Raw genomic sequence first — 15,415 nt, 5'->3', positions numbered from 1 at the left:
AACAAATGGAACTGTAAATGTCAATCTCCAATTTCATGCACCAAAAAGCAGCATTGCAGAATGGAATGAGGAGACCTAAAACTTGCTGCAGCTCTGCTCTGTCAGAAAAACCAACAAACAACAAATGGACCTTAGAGAAAGTCGATTGGAAACCATATTTGTGATCTCACATTTCTATGTCTATACTATACTTGGAATAGATCATTAGCATCTCTTAATCAACAATCAGTCATAACAGCACAATACTGCAGTGTGTCAGTACTTTTGATACATGATGGATGGCAATGCAATGGCAGCCGTTGAGGGGGACGTCAGGTCATCACTGAATGAGACTGCCTACAGTGAATCTTTTCTTACTGTGTTTTGTCTGATAGCCTGCATTATGTCCACTTTCCACCAATGTCGTTCCCAGACACTGCCGCCCAAATTCATTGCGTAGCAATAGACAGGGGAGGGGCTTAACTTCCACAAATAACTTTGAGAACAGCACTTGCTGCTGGGTTAGATCAGTTGTAAATCTAAAAAACGAAACTCTAAAAAGGTTCAAGACACAGATAAGGGATATCCTTCCTTCAAACTAGAAAAAAGCTTCCCATCTCATTTATCCATATAAAATTATTTATAATTAAAATGCAAATTAATAATTGATTTATTCATTAGTGGAAGATGACATCCTGTAAGAGTTAATAAAACTTCATCTCTAAAAATGGCCTTGAGAAAGAGACATCCCCCTGTAATTCATCATGCTAATTATTTTCACATATTGCATCTGCTATTCACTTCAGTCATGACTCGTGAGTCAAGTATTCAAGAAATCATACACTGAAGTGTTTTGTACGTTTCCAATAAATTGATAGAAAGACTGCATTTGTTCATATTAACTGACGTTCTTACCAGTCAATATTTACAGTGAAATACACTACTAGTACTTCATATGGAGTCTACCTCTCTATTGCCACTTTCAAAACAACTGAGAACTCAGCGAAAAAAAACTAGCACCGACTGGGAAAAATCGATTTGAACGTTCATCCAACTCGGAATTCCAATTTGGGTATTACCGCCTCTTTCAAACCTTAAGATCACTGACGTCATGTTTTCACCTCGTATTTTTCAGTTCCCAGTTGTTTTGAACGCGGCAAAAAGGAACGTCTTCGTCTGCTTCTATTCAATCACACTTATAGTAGCTTTCCCTCAGACTGAGCAACCCACATCCAGTGAGCCAGAGGGAATATTAAGAGGATAAGAGATCCCCCCCAAATCACCCTTCATACACAATCATTTCACATCTCCCTCAGGTTGGTTCAAGAACTGTTTTTCTTTTTCACAGAAGAGCGACTAGCACTGTTTATTGCTTTTACACATCGGAGTGGAGAAGAGTAACGAAATGTGAAAGCTTATTCCCCCATGTTTTACCCATTACCTCCATGTCTCCCTTGAGATAATGTATACGTCCTGAATGGCAACCTATTCCCTATAGAGCACATACATATAGGTCCTGGTCAAAAGTAGTGTGCAAGGGGAAATAGGGTGCCATTTGGGACATATGTCCTTACCCTCGATCACATCACTCCAGTCCTCTCCTCTTGTCTGCGGTACTGATGACATGTTGTTCACCCAAAGCCCAAAACATAGGCCATTTAACCCGACAATGTCTCTGAGAATCTCCATTGAAAGCTCTTTTTAGTCCAGGACTAGGCTTTTTCATCTGTTTCCCGGAAACCAGCCACCACAGTATCTAGAATATATTTTACAGGTCTGAATGGACGAACCCTTTAACTACCAGGAAATACACAAAATTCGCTAATTGGATGCATTGCTGATTTAACAAGCAAAACTAAAGCACTTTCAGAAAGAGAGAGAAGATTATTGGAAACATTAGATCATCACTCCAATAAACAGTGCTAAATGGGGCTGTAGAATTACACCAGTGGCTCTTTAGTTACTGTATCCGCAATGACATTTTGCTCAGCCTGGGGTAACCCGTGAGTACCCCCTCATGTGCAATATACCAGTAGGCCTATGTTCCTATGCGTCTTCCCAAGTATCCCCTGGTTTATCCGTACCTCAGGTTGAGAACCTCTGAATTCCACCAATAAAAACCCTGTTTTGGAGGACAGAAATTGCAAACCAGGGCTTTTGAGACCCAAATGAGTGACTGATGTTTATGCTCATGGTGGATCTTGAGAAATTACACTTTATGACCAACCAGCACAGTCTTCTATTACAATAAAGGCCTCGGGGCTAAAGCTGAACTGCCTGTGTAGACTGTATAAAAGGTAATAACCCATAGCCTCTCCAGGGTAGCCTCCATGTGAGACAGTGCCACCTGCTGGTGATAAATAAACATACTGCTGTATTTAAGTACACAAAGCATATCTGTATTTGAATGATCAAAATGGAAACTTCGATCAGAATTGTATGATTGATGTTTGCATTACATGTCCCAATATAATATTGAGAACATTTTGAAACTGAAATACTAGGAATCTATAAAGAATCTGAAATCAATACAAAACCAGTAAGAAGTGAATCCTTCAGACAAGCTTTTCAGACACTGGCGAGACACAGCGATGCGTTAGTCCCCCCAAACCCAAAAGAGTTTGTGAGAGCTACCCGCCTGCCCTCTGTCTTCCACTGCTGTGCTGTGCAGGGCACATAGTTCAGGTCAAACTCTGGCTCGGTGCGGTCCAGGTTGAGGGTGGGTGGCAAAGTGCTGTGGTAACAGGCCAGGGCAGTGAAGGCTGCCTCCAGGGCCCCGGCAGCCCCCAGGAGATGCCCCGTGGCCCCTTTAGTGGAGGAGACAGCCAGGGAGGCGGTGTGCTGCTGGAACAGTCTCTTGATGGCAGAGTTCTCTGCAGCGTCACCTAGTGGTGTAGAGGTGGCGTGTGCATTCACGTACGTCACATGGGCTGGTTCCACACCGGCGTCTCGGAGTGCTGCAGACATGCACCTGGAAGAGATCAGGAGGGAAATGAAAATGGACTGCAAAAATGTCATGACTTCAAATACGTTCACCATTTCATTTAAAAAAGTCAGAACCGTTGTGAAATAGGCTAACATTTGTTACAAATATTTATCTCATGGTCAAGTTGATAGATAGATAATGGTACAACCTACAGTACATCTCAATGGTTCCTTAAATCCTAACACAAATAGTAAGCACCTGGTGAAAGAGTGCTATAAACCCCATCCATGACTACTACCTGAAGGCTCCGTCTCCATCAGCAGTGGGGGCTGTGATGTGGCTGGCGTCCCCTGACAGGCCGTACCCCAGCACCTCAGCATACACCCTGGCCCCCCTCCTCACAGCATGCTCCCACTCCTCCAGGATCACCACCGCAGACCCTTCACCCATCACAAACCCATCCCTCTCTGGGTGGAAGGGCCGCGATGCCAGCCTGGGCTGGTCATTCCAGTGGGTACTCAGAGCCCTGCAAGTAAAAGTTCAAGTTGAATTACACTCACATAGTAGTCAGTACAAACTGAAATCCATGAACATACAAATAGCATAGACATAAGTCTTAATACATATGTAAAAATTGATCAAAGGACAGACTAGATCTATACTAACAACAATAACACAAACAAACAATATTATCCTGGGATCGTCAAGCCTGACCTCGCCCTGGCGAACCCCGCGATTGACAGAGGTCCCACGCAGGCCTCTGTCCCACCCGCTACCATGGCGACGGCATCTCCGTGGGCGATGAACCTGGCTGCGTCACCGAGGGCATGGGCTCCAGTGGTGCAGGCGGTGGAAACAGCGTGGTTGGGGCCTTTCAGTTTGTGCTTGATGCTGATGTGACCGGCAGCCATGTTGACAAGGATACGAGGCACAAAGAAGGGGCTGACCTTGAATACAAATACAATACAACTTTTATAAAATCTATCAAAATGTTTTATTTGCAGTCTGTTCTTATTTAATCCCAAGTTCTCAACCCTGCACTGCAAATAGGACACACTCCTACCTACCAACCCTGCCACACACACACGCACAAACACACATCTGAGAGTTTGGAAGCACCACAGCACACTTCAGCGGAACCCATAACTAACCTTACTGTAACCTTTCGCCTGGAAGATGGCCGACGTCTTGGCGATCTCGTCCAGAGAAACCATGCCCATCCCCACCGCCACCCCTGTGGTCAGCTGCTCCTCAGGGCTGCTGGGATACCACCCAGAATCCTCCAGTGCCAGCTGGGCGGCACCGAGAGCCATGACAGTGGCTGGTGACATACTGTTGATCTCCCCACGAGTGGCAAATCTCTCATCCTTGAACTGGCCCTCTCCATCCCCTCGGGGCACCAGGGCTGCCACTTTACAGGGAACTGTTTTATACATCTCAGAGTCAAGGGCGACGATCCCACTGGCACCACTAATCAGCTGGTTCCAAGGTAGAGTAGTCCCTGTGCCGAGAGGAGAGACAAGTCCTATTCCAGTGATTGCTACTCTCCTCCTGGACGGATTCTTTCCACAGGTGTAGTGTCTCAGATTGGGGATTGTTGAACAAACAGAAGTGCTCTTGTTGAGAAGTGTTCTGGTTGTGTGCTGTGAAGCCAAATATAACAGCAGCTTTGACCAACACGATGACATGCTGTTGTTTTATTTCTCTGCTATCTACCACAGTGGATCCTGTGGTGTAGAGAAAAAGAATAAACAGTTTAGCAGCATAACTCCTTCTTGAGCCATACATACCACCAATCATGTCAATACAGTATGGTATGTACATAGTACAAATGCTTTTATAAACTGGGTGGTTCGAGCCCTGAATGCTGATTAGCTGACAAGATGGCGCCGGAGGAGAGGGCTGCCATCTTATCGGCTCTTAACCAACCATGCTATTTTGTTTGTTTTTTCGCGTTGTTCGTAACTTGTTTTGTACATAATGTTGCTGCTACCATCTCTTATGACCGAAAAGAGCTTCTGGACATCAGAACTGGGATTACTCACCTCAAATTGGACGAGGAGTTCTTCTTCAATGAGTCTGACGCGAGGGATATACTACGGACACCCGACCAGATCCCCGTGATTCGCTGAAAAAAGAAACGTAGGTTTTGCGGAAAAAGATCAGGATGCCTTGTGAGGATCAGGTGACGAGTGGCTAATCTGCACTTGCCTTCCGTTTTGCTAGCTAACGTTCAATCGCTGGAAAATAAATGGGATCAACTGAAAGCACATATACCCTACAAACGGGACATTAATAACTGTAATATCTTATATTTCACCGAGTCGTGGCTGAACGACAACATTAAGAACATACAGCTGGCAGGTTATACACTATCAGCAGGACAGAACAGCAGCCTCTGGTAAGACACGGAGCGGGGGGCCTATGCATATTTGTAAACAATAGCTAGTGCACGATATCTAAGGAAGTCTCAAGGTTTTGATCGCCTGAGGTAGGGTATCTCATGATAGTGTGGTCTACAGCTTATCTACCTCGAGTTTTCATCTGTATGTTTTAGAGGTCGACCGATTAATGGAATGGCCGATTAATTAGGGCCGATTTCAAGTTTTCATAACAATCAGTAATAGGTCATTTTGGATGCCGATTTCGCTTATTATTATTATAATTTTTTCTTTTTTTACACCTTTATTTAACTAGGCAAGTCAGTTAAGAACACATTCTTATTTTCAATGACGGCCTAGGAACGGTGGGTTAACTGCCTTGTTCAGGGGCAGAACGACAGATTTTTACCTTGTCAGCTCAGGGATTCAATCTTGCAACCTTACGGTTAACTAGTCCAACGCTCTAACCACCTGCCTCACGAGGAGCCCGCCTGTTACACAAATGCAGTAAGAAGCCAAGGTAAGTTAATAGCTAGCATTAAACTTAAATCTTATAAAAAACAATCAATCAATCATTCATAATCACTAGTTATAACTACACATGGTTGATGATATTACTAGTTTATCTAGAGTGTCCTGCATTGCATATAATCGATGCAGTGCGCATTCGCAAAAAAGGACTGTCGTTGCTCCAACGTGTACCTAACCAAAAACATCAATGCCTTTCTTAAAATCAATACACAGAAGTATATATTTTTTAAACCTGCATATTTAGCTAAAAGAAATCCAGGTTCGCAGGCAACATTAACCAGGTGAAATTGTGTCACTTCTCTTGCGTTCATTGCACGCAGAGTCAGAGTATATGCAACAGTTTGGGCCGCCTGGCTCATTGCGAACTAATTTGCCAGAATTTTACGTAATTATGACATAACATTGAAGGTTGTGCAATGTAACAGGAATATTTAGACTTATGGATGCCACCCTTTAGATAAAATACAGAACGGTTCCGTATTTCACTGAAAGAATAAACGTTTTGTTTTCGAGATGATAGTTTCTGGATTCGCCCATATTAATGACCTAAGGCTCGTATTTCTGTGTGTTATTATGTTATAATTAAGTCTATGATTTGATAGAGCAGTCTGAATGAGCGATGATAGGCACCAGCAGGCTCGTAAGCATTCATTCAAACAGCACTTTCGTATGTTTTGCCAGCAGCTCTTCGCAATGCTTCAAGCATTGCGCTGTTTATAACTTCAAGCCTATCAACTCCCGAGATTAGGCTGGTGTAACCGATGTGAAATGGATAGCTAGTTAGTGGGGTGCGCGCTAATAGCGTTTCAAACATCACTCGCTCTGAGACTTGGAGTAGTTGTTCCCCTTGCTCTGCATGGGTAACGCTGCTTCGAGGGTGGCTGTTGTCGATGTGTTCCTCGTTCGAGCCCAGGTAGCCTGCGAGGAGAGGGATGGAAGCTATACTGTTACACTGGCAATACTAAAGTGCCTATAAGAACATCCAATAATCAAAGGTATATGAAATACAAATCGTATAGAGAGAAATAGTCCTATAATTCCTATAATAACTACAACCTAAAACTTCTTACCTGGGAATATTGAAGACTCATGTTAAAAGGAACCACCAGCTTTCATATGTTCTCATGTTCTGAGCAAGGAACTTAAACGTTAGCTTTCTTACATGGCACATACTGCACTTTTACTTTCTTCTCCAACACTTTGTTTTTGCATTATTTAAACCAAATTGAACATGTTTCATTATTTATTTGAGGCTAAATTGATTTTATTGATGTATTATATTAAGTTAAAATAAGTGTTCATTCAGTATTGTTGTAATTGTCATTATTACAAATAACATTATTATTATTATTATTATTATTATTATTTTTTTTATTTTTTTTTAAATCGGCCGATTAATCGGTATCGGCTTTTTTGGTCCTCCAATAATCGGTATCGGTATTGAAAAATCATAATCGGTCGACCTCTAGTATGTTTCGTAGCTGTCTACATACCACCACAGACCAAGGCTGGCACTAAAACCACACTCAATGAACTGAATTCCACCATAAGCAAACAGGAAACCGCTCATTCAGGGGCAGCGCTCCTAGTGGCCGGGGATTTTAATGCAGGGAAACTTAAATCTGTTTTACCAAATTTCTATCAGCATGTTAAATGTGCAACCAGAGGGAAAAAAAACTCCACACACAGAGACGTGTACAAAGCTCTCCCTTGCCCTCCATTTGGCAAATCTGACCATAATTCTATCCTCCTGATTCCTGCTTACAAGCAACAATTAAAGCAGGAAGCACCAGTGACCTAGTCTATAAAAAAGTGGTCAGATGAAGCAGATTCTAAACTACAGGAGTGTTTTGCTAGCACAGACTGGAACATGTTCCGGGATTCTTCCGATGGCATTGAGGAGTACACCACATCAGTCACTGGCTACATCAATAAGTGCATCGAGGACGTCATCCCCACAGAGACTGTATGTACATACCCCAACCAGAAGCCATGGATTACAGGCAACATCCGCACTGAGCTAAAGGGTAGAGCTGCCGCTTTCAAGGAGCGGGACTCTAACCCGGAAGCTAATAAGAAATCCCGCTATGCCCTCCGTTGAATCATCAAACAGGCAAAGCATCGATACAGGATTAAGATTGAATCCTACTACACCGGCTCTGACGCTCGTCGAATGTTGTAGGGCTTAAAATATTACGGACTACAAAGGGAAACCCAGAAGCGAGCAGCCCAGTGATGCGAGCCTACCAGACGATCTAAATGGCTTTTATGCTCACTTCGAGGCATGCAACACTGAAGCATGCACGAGAGCACCAGCTGTTCTGGATGACTGTGTGATAACGCTCTCGGTAGCCGATGTGAACAAAACCTTTAAACAGGTCAACATTCATAAAGCCACTGGGCCAGGCGGATTACCAGGGCGTATACTCAAAGCATGCACGGACCAACTGGCAAGTGTCTTCACTCACATTTTCAACTTCTCCCTGACCGAGTCTGTAATACCTACACATTTCAAGCAGAACACCATAGTCCCTGTACCCAAGGAAGCAAAGGTAACCTGCCTAAAGGATTACCGCCCCATGGAACTCACTTCGATAGCCATGAAGTGGTTTGAAAGACTGGTCATGGCTCACATCAACAGCATCCACCCAGACACCCTAGACCCACTCCAATTCACATACCGCCCCAACAGATCCACAGATGACACAATCTCAATTGCATTCCACACTGCCCTTTCTCACCTGGACAAAAGGAACACTTATGTGAGAATGCTGTTCATTGACTACAGCTCAGCGTTCAACACCATAGTGCCACGAAGATCATCACTAAGCTAAGGACTCTGGGACTGAACACCTCCCTCTGCAACTGGATCCTGGACTTCCTGACGGGCCATCCCCAGGTGTTAAGAGTAGGCAACAACATGTCTGCCACGCTGATCCTTAACACTGGGGCCCCCCAGGGGTGTGTACTTAGTCCCCTTCTGTATTCCCTGTTCACCCACGACTGCGTGGCCAAACACGACCCCAACACAATCATTAAGTTTGCTGACGACACAACAGTGGTAGGCCTGATCACAGACGAGACGGCCTATTATAGGGAGATGGTCAGAGAACTGGCAGTGTGGTGCCAGGACAGCAACATCTCCCCCAATGTGAGCAAAACAAAGGAGCTGATTGTGGACTACAGGAAAAGGCGGGCCGAACAGGCCCCCATTAACATCGTCGTGGCTGCAGTGGAGCGGGTCGAGAGTCTCAAGTTCTTTGGTGTCCACATCACCAACGAACTATCATGGTTCAAACATACCAAGACAGTCGTGAAGAGGCCACGACAAAACCTTTTCCCCCTCAGGAGACTGAAAAGATTTGGCATAGGTCCCTCAGATGCTCAAAAGGTTCTACAGCTGCACCATCGAGAGCATCCTCACCGGTTGCATCACCGCCTGGTATGGCATCTGACCGTAAGGCACTACAGAGGGTAGTGCGAACAGCCCAGTACTTCACTGGGGCCAAGCTTCCTGCCATCCAGGACCTCTATACCAGGCGGTGTCAGAGGAAAGCCCATAACATTGTCAGAGACTCCAGTCAGCCAAGTTATAGACTGATCTCTCTGCTACCGCACGGCAAGCGGTACTGGAGTGCCAAGTCTAGGACCAAAAGGCTCCTCAACAGCTTCTATCCCCAAGCCATAAGACTGCTGAACAACTAATACAATCGCCACTGGACAATTTACATTAACCTCCCCCCACCTCCTCCCTTTTGTACACTGCTGCTACTCGCTGTTTATTATGTATGCATAGTCACTTCACCCCCACCTACATGTACAAATGACCTCAACTAACCTGTACTCCCGCACACTGACTCGGTACCGGTGCCCCCTGTGTATAGCCTCGTTATTGTTATTCTTATTGTGTTACTTTATTCTTTTTTTCTAAATGTTTTATTTTAGTCTACTTGGTAAATATTTTCTTAACTCTTCTTGAACCGCACTGATGGTTAAGGGCTTGTAAGTAAGCATTTCACGGTAAAGTCTACACTTGTTGTATTCGGCGCATGTGACAAATAGTTTGATTTGATTTGGTTGCACTAATTGTACTGTTTTGTCCACATAACCTGGTTCAAGCATGAACGACAATACCCAGGAAGAAGACACAGTGACGCTGAAACGTTGGTGGTTAACCCAATAAATTACTGGGAGTTTATGCATAGTGTGCGACTCTTATTGTTTTTATAACTGATTCCTCACCACATGACAACAAACTCCAAGCGTCCAATTTGTCTAACTATGAAATAAACCTCCTTGAATCATCTATTTGCCACTTACCTTGTGAACGCTATTATAGATAGCTCAAGTGATTACGAATATAGTCATTATACCTCTGAAATCCTCTGCAAATAAAAAATAAGTCTCCTTCACACGCTCACAAAATCCATGCAACTAACTAACTGAGTTCATTTCAGGGGGATACTATCCAATTGCCTGCTCCCATACATTGCCTGCTCCCAAGCATTGCCTGCTTTCCATAACATAATATTATCAATGTATACATAGATTCAAGGAAATAGTGCATTTTATTAAATATCATTAGCTGATTTTGCAGTAAATTTGATTATTGAATAGTTATGATTTGTTCAGGCATTGCAAAGGCATCTATTTTGATTGGCGGTTGCTGTTGCTCAGGGTTGCCAGGTTTAGTTGATATTTGTAGCCCAATGACTACTCAAAACCCGCCCATAAGGCCTGAAAACTAGGCCCTTTTTCCAATAACGTAGTCGAACGAGTTAAGAAGGAATATCGACCTCCCTTCTAACCCAAGAAGACTCGAGGATGTAATCGCTTCCAAAGATGCTTCAACAAAGTACCGAGTAAAGAGTCTGAATACTTATGTAAATGTGATATTTCAATTTGTTATTTTTAATACATTTGCAAAAATGTCTAAAAAACTGTTTTTACTTTGTCATTATTGTGATTCGAGGAAAAAAATATTTAATACATTTTAGAATAAAGCTGTAACATAACAATGTTGAAAAAGTCAAGGGGTCTGAATACTTTCCGAAAGCACTGTATGTGAAAACATGTATAATGCTTCACTTGTTATGAGCATATACCTGAAATGTGTGTAGAGACCTCTCACCTGGTACGTTAGATTGTAAACATACAATAACTGTCATTCAAGAGGCATGTTAAATTTATTTTTTAAATAGATTTGTTTTGCTTAATGGCCCTGAATTTGCCAGTCAGCTCAAGAGACGGGGGACAGGACCACGGACTGCCCCATTGGTGAGATATACAGCCGTTTTACTGAGTCAAATAACTGCTTACTTCATTGCATGTTTGTGGACCGACTGGGACCACTGATACGAAAATGTTTGCACGCATGACTGTAGTTGCTTTGACTGTAGTCGCTTTGACTGTATTCGCTTTGACTATAGTTGTTTTGGATGATAGTGTAAATTGCATATATTATTACTGTATCTTATTATTCACTTTAATGGTCCTTGGAGTCTTTTTGATCTTTGGGTTCAATGGGGGCAACTGCTTTTTTTAAACAATGGGTTTGTGTTCCTCTCTCTTTCTCTCCCAGGATGCTGCAGCAGAGTTTGTGTTTGTTCCGACTGAGAAGGTGAAGAGTGGGAGATTATTTCATCTGCAGTACAACTCCACCAAGGATCACTACTGCAGGGTGTCCAGTGACAATGAGGACATCCAGGGACAAGCCTGTGTGGAGGAAAGAGTCTGTGTTCAGGAAGCTGAAGAATGACTGGCAGATGGTTTGTTTTCATCCATGTCATAAGCGATAAGATGCCATGCTCTTAATGATTCAATGCAGTTCTTATATTGACACATCAATGGGAATACTTTGTGCTGCTTTTCTGTCTTTTTTCTGTTGGTCAGTCTTTGTGATTGTTAAAGCAATGGCATTACTTTTTAGCAGAAATAATAATCTATTATTTATTGAGCATTTATCAATCTATCCAAACTTTGGATATGTTGCTTCTATAGGATATGTGTATATCAACTGTAAATGTTCCATATTTATTCTGTCTTATTCCTGTCAGTAAATGCGCGTTATGTCCTGTCAGGTGTATCTAGCTCGTAGAGAGGGCTCATCGTCAGGGAACATCAGTTGGAAGTTGGACTGTGCTCCTGTAGGGATGAAGATAAAGACTGTCTCAGTCAGAACATGCAGCCAGACCTTTCACTCTGGAACCGGCCGCTGGGGTCTGCAGTCTGGACAGAACACAACATCGTTCTCAGGAGGTGGATGTATGATTGATAGATTTTTGTCAGATAGATTTTTGTCTGGTTTATGTGACACATACCTTTCAGGATTAAGTTGGAAGCCTTTTTTCAAATCAATTTAAAGTGCAAATTGTAAACTGGTACTTAGTGATTTGTAAATGTAATAGATATATTATGATTTGATAGTCAGAGAGCTGTGACATTGATTTGCATGTGCACTTAACTGATCAACATTGTTTTCTTCCTTATCTTGCATAACAACAGCTAAACAGTTTTAATGTTTTGTCACATTTTTGAACACAAACAGGGAGATGCATTCTGTTCCGGGTCTTTCTTGATCCTTGGAGCTGGTCAAGGAGGCGGAGCTAGACGGAGGAGAGGGATAGTCGTCATGGCAACACTCCCAGATGTTCCGGCGGGCTTTGAATGAGCCGAAGGAATCCTCGTTTGAAATCCTTGTCAAGATGGAGGAGGACTACGCTTAATGAGTGTGTTCGATCGCTCTGAGCAAGGCGCTACGTTGGTTTGCTAATCTTAATAAAGCAATGCGTAGTTATTTTGGGATGCAACATGATGTATAGATCAGTGATTCTGCTCAGTGCCTTGCTCAAGATAATCACCTTGAATACACCGACTCTGTGCATAGTCATGTATAGTGTGTATATTCATAGGCATCTTGGTGCTTATGAGATAAACGGAGGAGTAGTAGTTTGGTGATATTGTTTGTGGGTATGGATGGATGGATGGTAAGATATTCCAATAATCATTCGGGATCTGTGTGTCTTGAATCAATAATCTTGTATTGATTACAGATCTTGTAATGATGCTGCTTGGATATTTACTACCAGTAATGTCGTGAGACCCAGACCCAGCTTCTGTATGACACAAAAGTCTTTGTTATCTAGACTGTCTCTGCCAAAAGAGGAGTTACTTACTTGACTTAATCCTCTTTGAGCCTTTGGGAGCACATGGCATCCACCATGGCTTTCCAACTCAAAGGGGACTATGGATCAGTATGGCCTGGCTGCAACAACCTGCCATAACAAGGTTCTGGCTCCTGACACAGAATAGGGATATATGACCTGTGAGCCTAAAGTCCATCTGCTATGGAGTTTCCACTCATCTTTTGAAGAAACCAATATTATATGTGTAATTGTTAAATGTAATGTTTGAATGGACACCAGAAAGCCATGTAACTATTGATAGGTTTTTATGTCTGTATCCACTTATGGTTATGGATATACTAGTATTCTACATTTATTTGTGGTGAATGCATGTATTAGTCACATGCACCGAATCCCACAGGTGTAGACCTGACAGTGAAATACTTACAAGCCCCAAACCAACAATGCAGTTAAAAAAAAATACAGATAAGAATAAGAAATAAACGTAACAAGTAATTTAAGAGCAGCAGTAAAATAACAAGAGCAAGACTATATACAGTGGGATACTGGTACAGAGTCAATGTGCGGGGGCACTGGTTAGTTGAGGTAATATGTACACGTGGGTAGAGTTATTAAAGTGACTATGAATAGATGATAACAACAGAGAGTAGCAGCGGTGTAAAAGAGGGGGAGGGGCAATGCAAATAGTCTTGGTAGCCATTTGATTAGGTGTTCAGGAGTCTTCTGGCTTGGGGTAGAAGCTGTTTAGAAGCTTCTTGGACCTAGACTTGGCGCTCCGGTACCGCTTGCCCTGCGGTAGCAGAGAGATTTTTGAGTAGTGAGTAGTCTATGACTAGGGTGGCTGGAGTCTTTGACAATTTTTAGGGCCTTCCTCTGACACCGCCTTGTATAGAGGTCCTGGATGGCAGGGAGCTTGGCCCCAGTGATGTACTGGGCCGTTCACACTAACCTCTGTAATGCCTTGCAGTCGGAGGCGAGCAGTTGCCATACCAAGCAGTGATGCAACCAGTGCTCTCGATGGTGCAGCTGTAGAACCTTTTGAGGATCTGGGGACCTATGACAAATATTTTCAGTCTCCTGAGGGGGATTAGGTTTTGTCGTTCCCTCTTCACGATTGTCTTGGTGTGCTTGGACCATGTTAGTTTGTTGGTGATGTGGACACCAAGGAACTTGAAGCTCTCAACCTGCTCCACTGCAGCCCCTTTGATGAGAATGGGGGCGTGCTCAGTCCTCTTTTTCCTGTAGTCCACAATCATCTCCTTAGTCTTGATCACATTGAGGGAGAGGTTGTTGTTGGAGTTAATGTGTTCTTGTTCAAATATGTAAATTGTGCAATCGTTATAATAAATGTTTATTTTTTACAGATTAAATGTGGTTTCATACAGTTTGCCTGGACTACATGGGTGCATTGGTTAGAGAAAGTACTGCGGTTGGTGTGTTTCTACTACCACCTACTGGTTACAAATTGCAAGTACATGTATTTTTTCATTGGCTGAATTACCGGTGCCTCGAAAAGCGAGCACCGGATTGGTGGGTTACGCTGTTGGGATTGTCGCCGTGCGGATGGTGGAGCCGGATGGAGGCAGGCGGCGGTGTTTTTATTTCTGAATGAACATTTAGGGTATTAAATTACAGCCGTATTAAAAACAATTTTATTTATACATTATTTCAATTGATTTTGTACTACATGAAATGTTGTGAAACTATTTAACGTTTGGAATTTGTACAGTAATTTATAAATCTAGGCAAGTAGCAAGCAAGCTTTGTTGAGGATTTCAGGCCTAGTTCTAACCACCGCTCGTCGATTTTAACAATAGCCGCGATACACTCCCTCATCCGGAACTATTTTGACAAGACATTTTTCAACTGGTACGAACACAGAAAATATCTCAATGTGGTCCGTTGACTGAAATAATTCCTGAGTTTATGGACTATATTGTATGCAGGACTTTTCAGTATTTTATCTGCTAGTAGCATCACGAAAATTTAGGGAAACAAAAGGAAGATGTCCAACGGCGCAGCAGGAAGCGGGGGTCTGACTTGGGTGGTAAGTTACTATTTTGTTAAATGTTGGATTACTGGACAGACTTACTTTATCGCTCCAGGTAGCGTTCATCATTTTGCCACGATGCACGAGAGAAATTCCAGTTTGTCACGAGCTGGACATTCTAAAATGGCCAGTGATGATGCTAACTAGCCAGCAGCTAATACACCCCTTTAAACTAGCATGCGCCTTTTAAAGACGGGCCATACTTTGGTATATTAATTTAGCTATGATTGCCCGGCACAAATACAGTCACAGATTGGTCCAACAACGTCAGAAGATACATTGTTTTTTGTAAACATGATGATGTCATTAGGCAACATTCCTTTCCTGCAAGGCACGGGTGAATGAGCCACTTGGCCAATGGCAATGCCCCAAAAAGTTCTTTGTTGCAATACACGTCAAGTGT

The 15,415-nt window shown here is 42.9% G+C and overlaps 2 protein-coding genes and 1 pseudogene across 6 annotated transcripts in view; 2 read left to right on the top strand and 1 right to left on the bottom strand.

The window, feature by feature from the left end:
- Window positions 1-2,148: 2,148 nt before the first annotated feature.
- oxsm (3-oxoacyl-ACP synthase, mitochondrial) lies at window positions 2,149-10,270 on the bottom strand. Of its 4 annotated transcripts, none has more exons than XM_038966544.1 (6): window positions 10,191-10,270; window positions 4,951-5,033; window positions 4,057-4,632; window positions 3,620-3,852; window positions 3,204-3,431; window positions 2,149-2,950 (listed from the first exon to the last, which is right to left on the bottom strand). In XM_038966544.1, exons 3-6 carry the CDS (start codon window positions 4,591-4,593, stop codon window positions 2,548-2,550), a joined length of 1,401 nt encoding a protein of 466 aa, XP_038822472.1. In that variant the 5' UTR covers window positions 4,594-4,632; window positions 4,951-5,033; window positions 10,191-10,270; the 3' UTR covers window positions 2,149-2,547. The 4 variants fall into 4 exon arrangements, with proteins under 4 accessions (XP_038822472.1, XP_038822469.1, XP_038822471.1 ...); XM_038966541.1 differs by having other exon boundaries at window positions 10,138-10,264; XM_038966543.1 differs by lacking the exon at window positions 10,191-10,270 and adding an exon at window positions 5,696-5,745.
- LOC120022297 lies at window positions 8,918-12,626 on the top strand (annotated as a pseudogene).
- Window positions 12,627-14,529: 1,903 nt separating this feature from the next.
- The window catches only part of LOC120022216 (DNA topoisomerase 2-beta-like), a 40,395-nt gene continuing 39,509 nt past the window's right edge, over window positions 14,530-15,415 (top strand). For both annotated transcript variants that reach the window (XM_038966096.1, XM_038966095.1), the window contains exon 1: window positions 14,530-15,009. In XM_038966096.1, coding sequence (XP_038822024.1) covers window positions 14,968-15,009 — 42 coding nt within the window. In that variant the 5' untranslated portion in view covers window positions 14,530-14,967. The remainder of the gene's footprint in view (window positions 15,010-15,415) is intronic.

The sequence above is a fragment of the Salvelinus namaycush genome, chromosome 27, assembly GCF_016432855.1.
Source record: "Salvelinus namaycush isolate Seneca chromosome 27, SaNama_1.0, whole genome shotgun sequence".
Classification (NCBI taxonomy): domain Eukaryota; kingdom Metazoa; phylum Chordata; class Actinopteri; order Salmoniformes; family Salmonidae; genus Salvelinus; species Salvelinus namaycush.
This window is presented reverse-complemented; position numbering and strand designations above follow the sequence as displayed.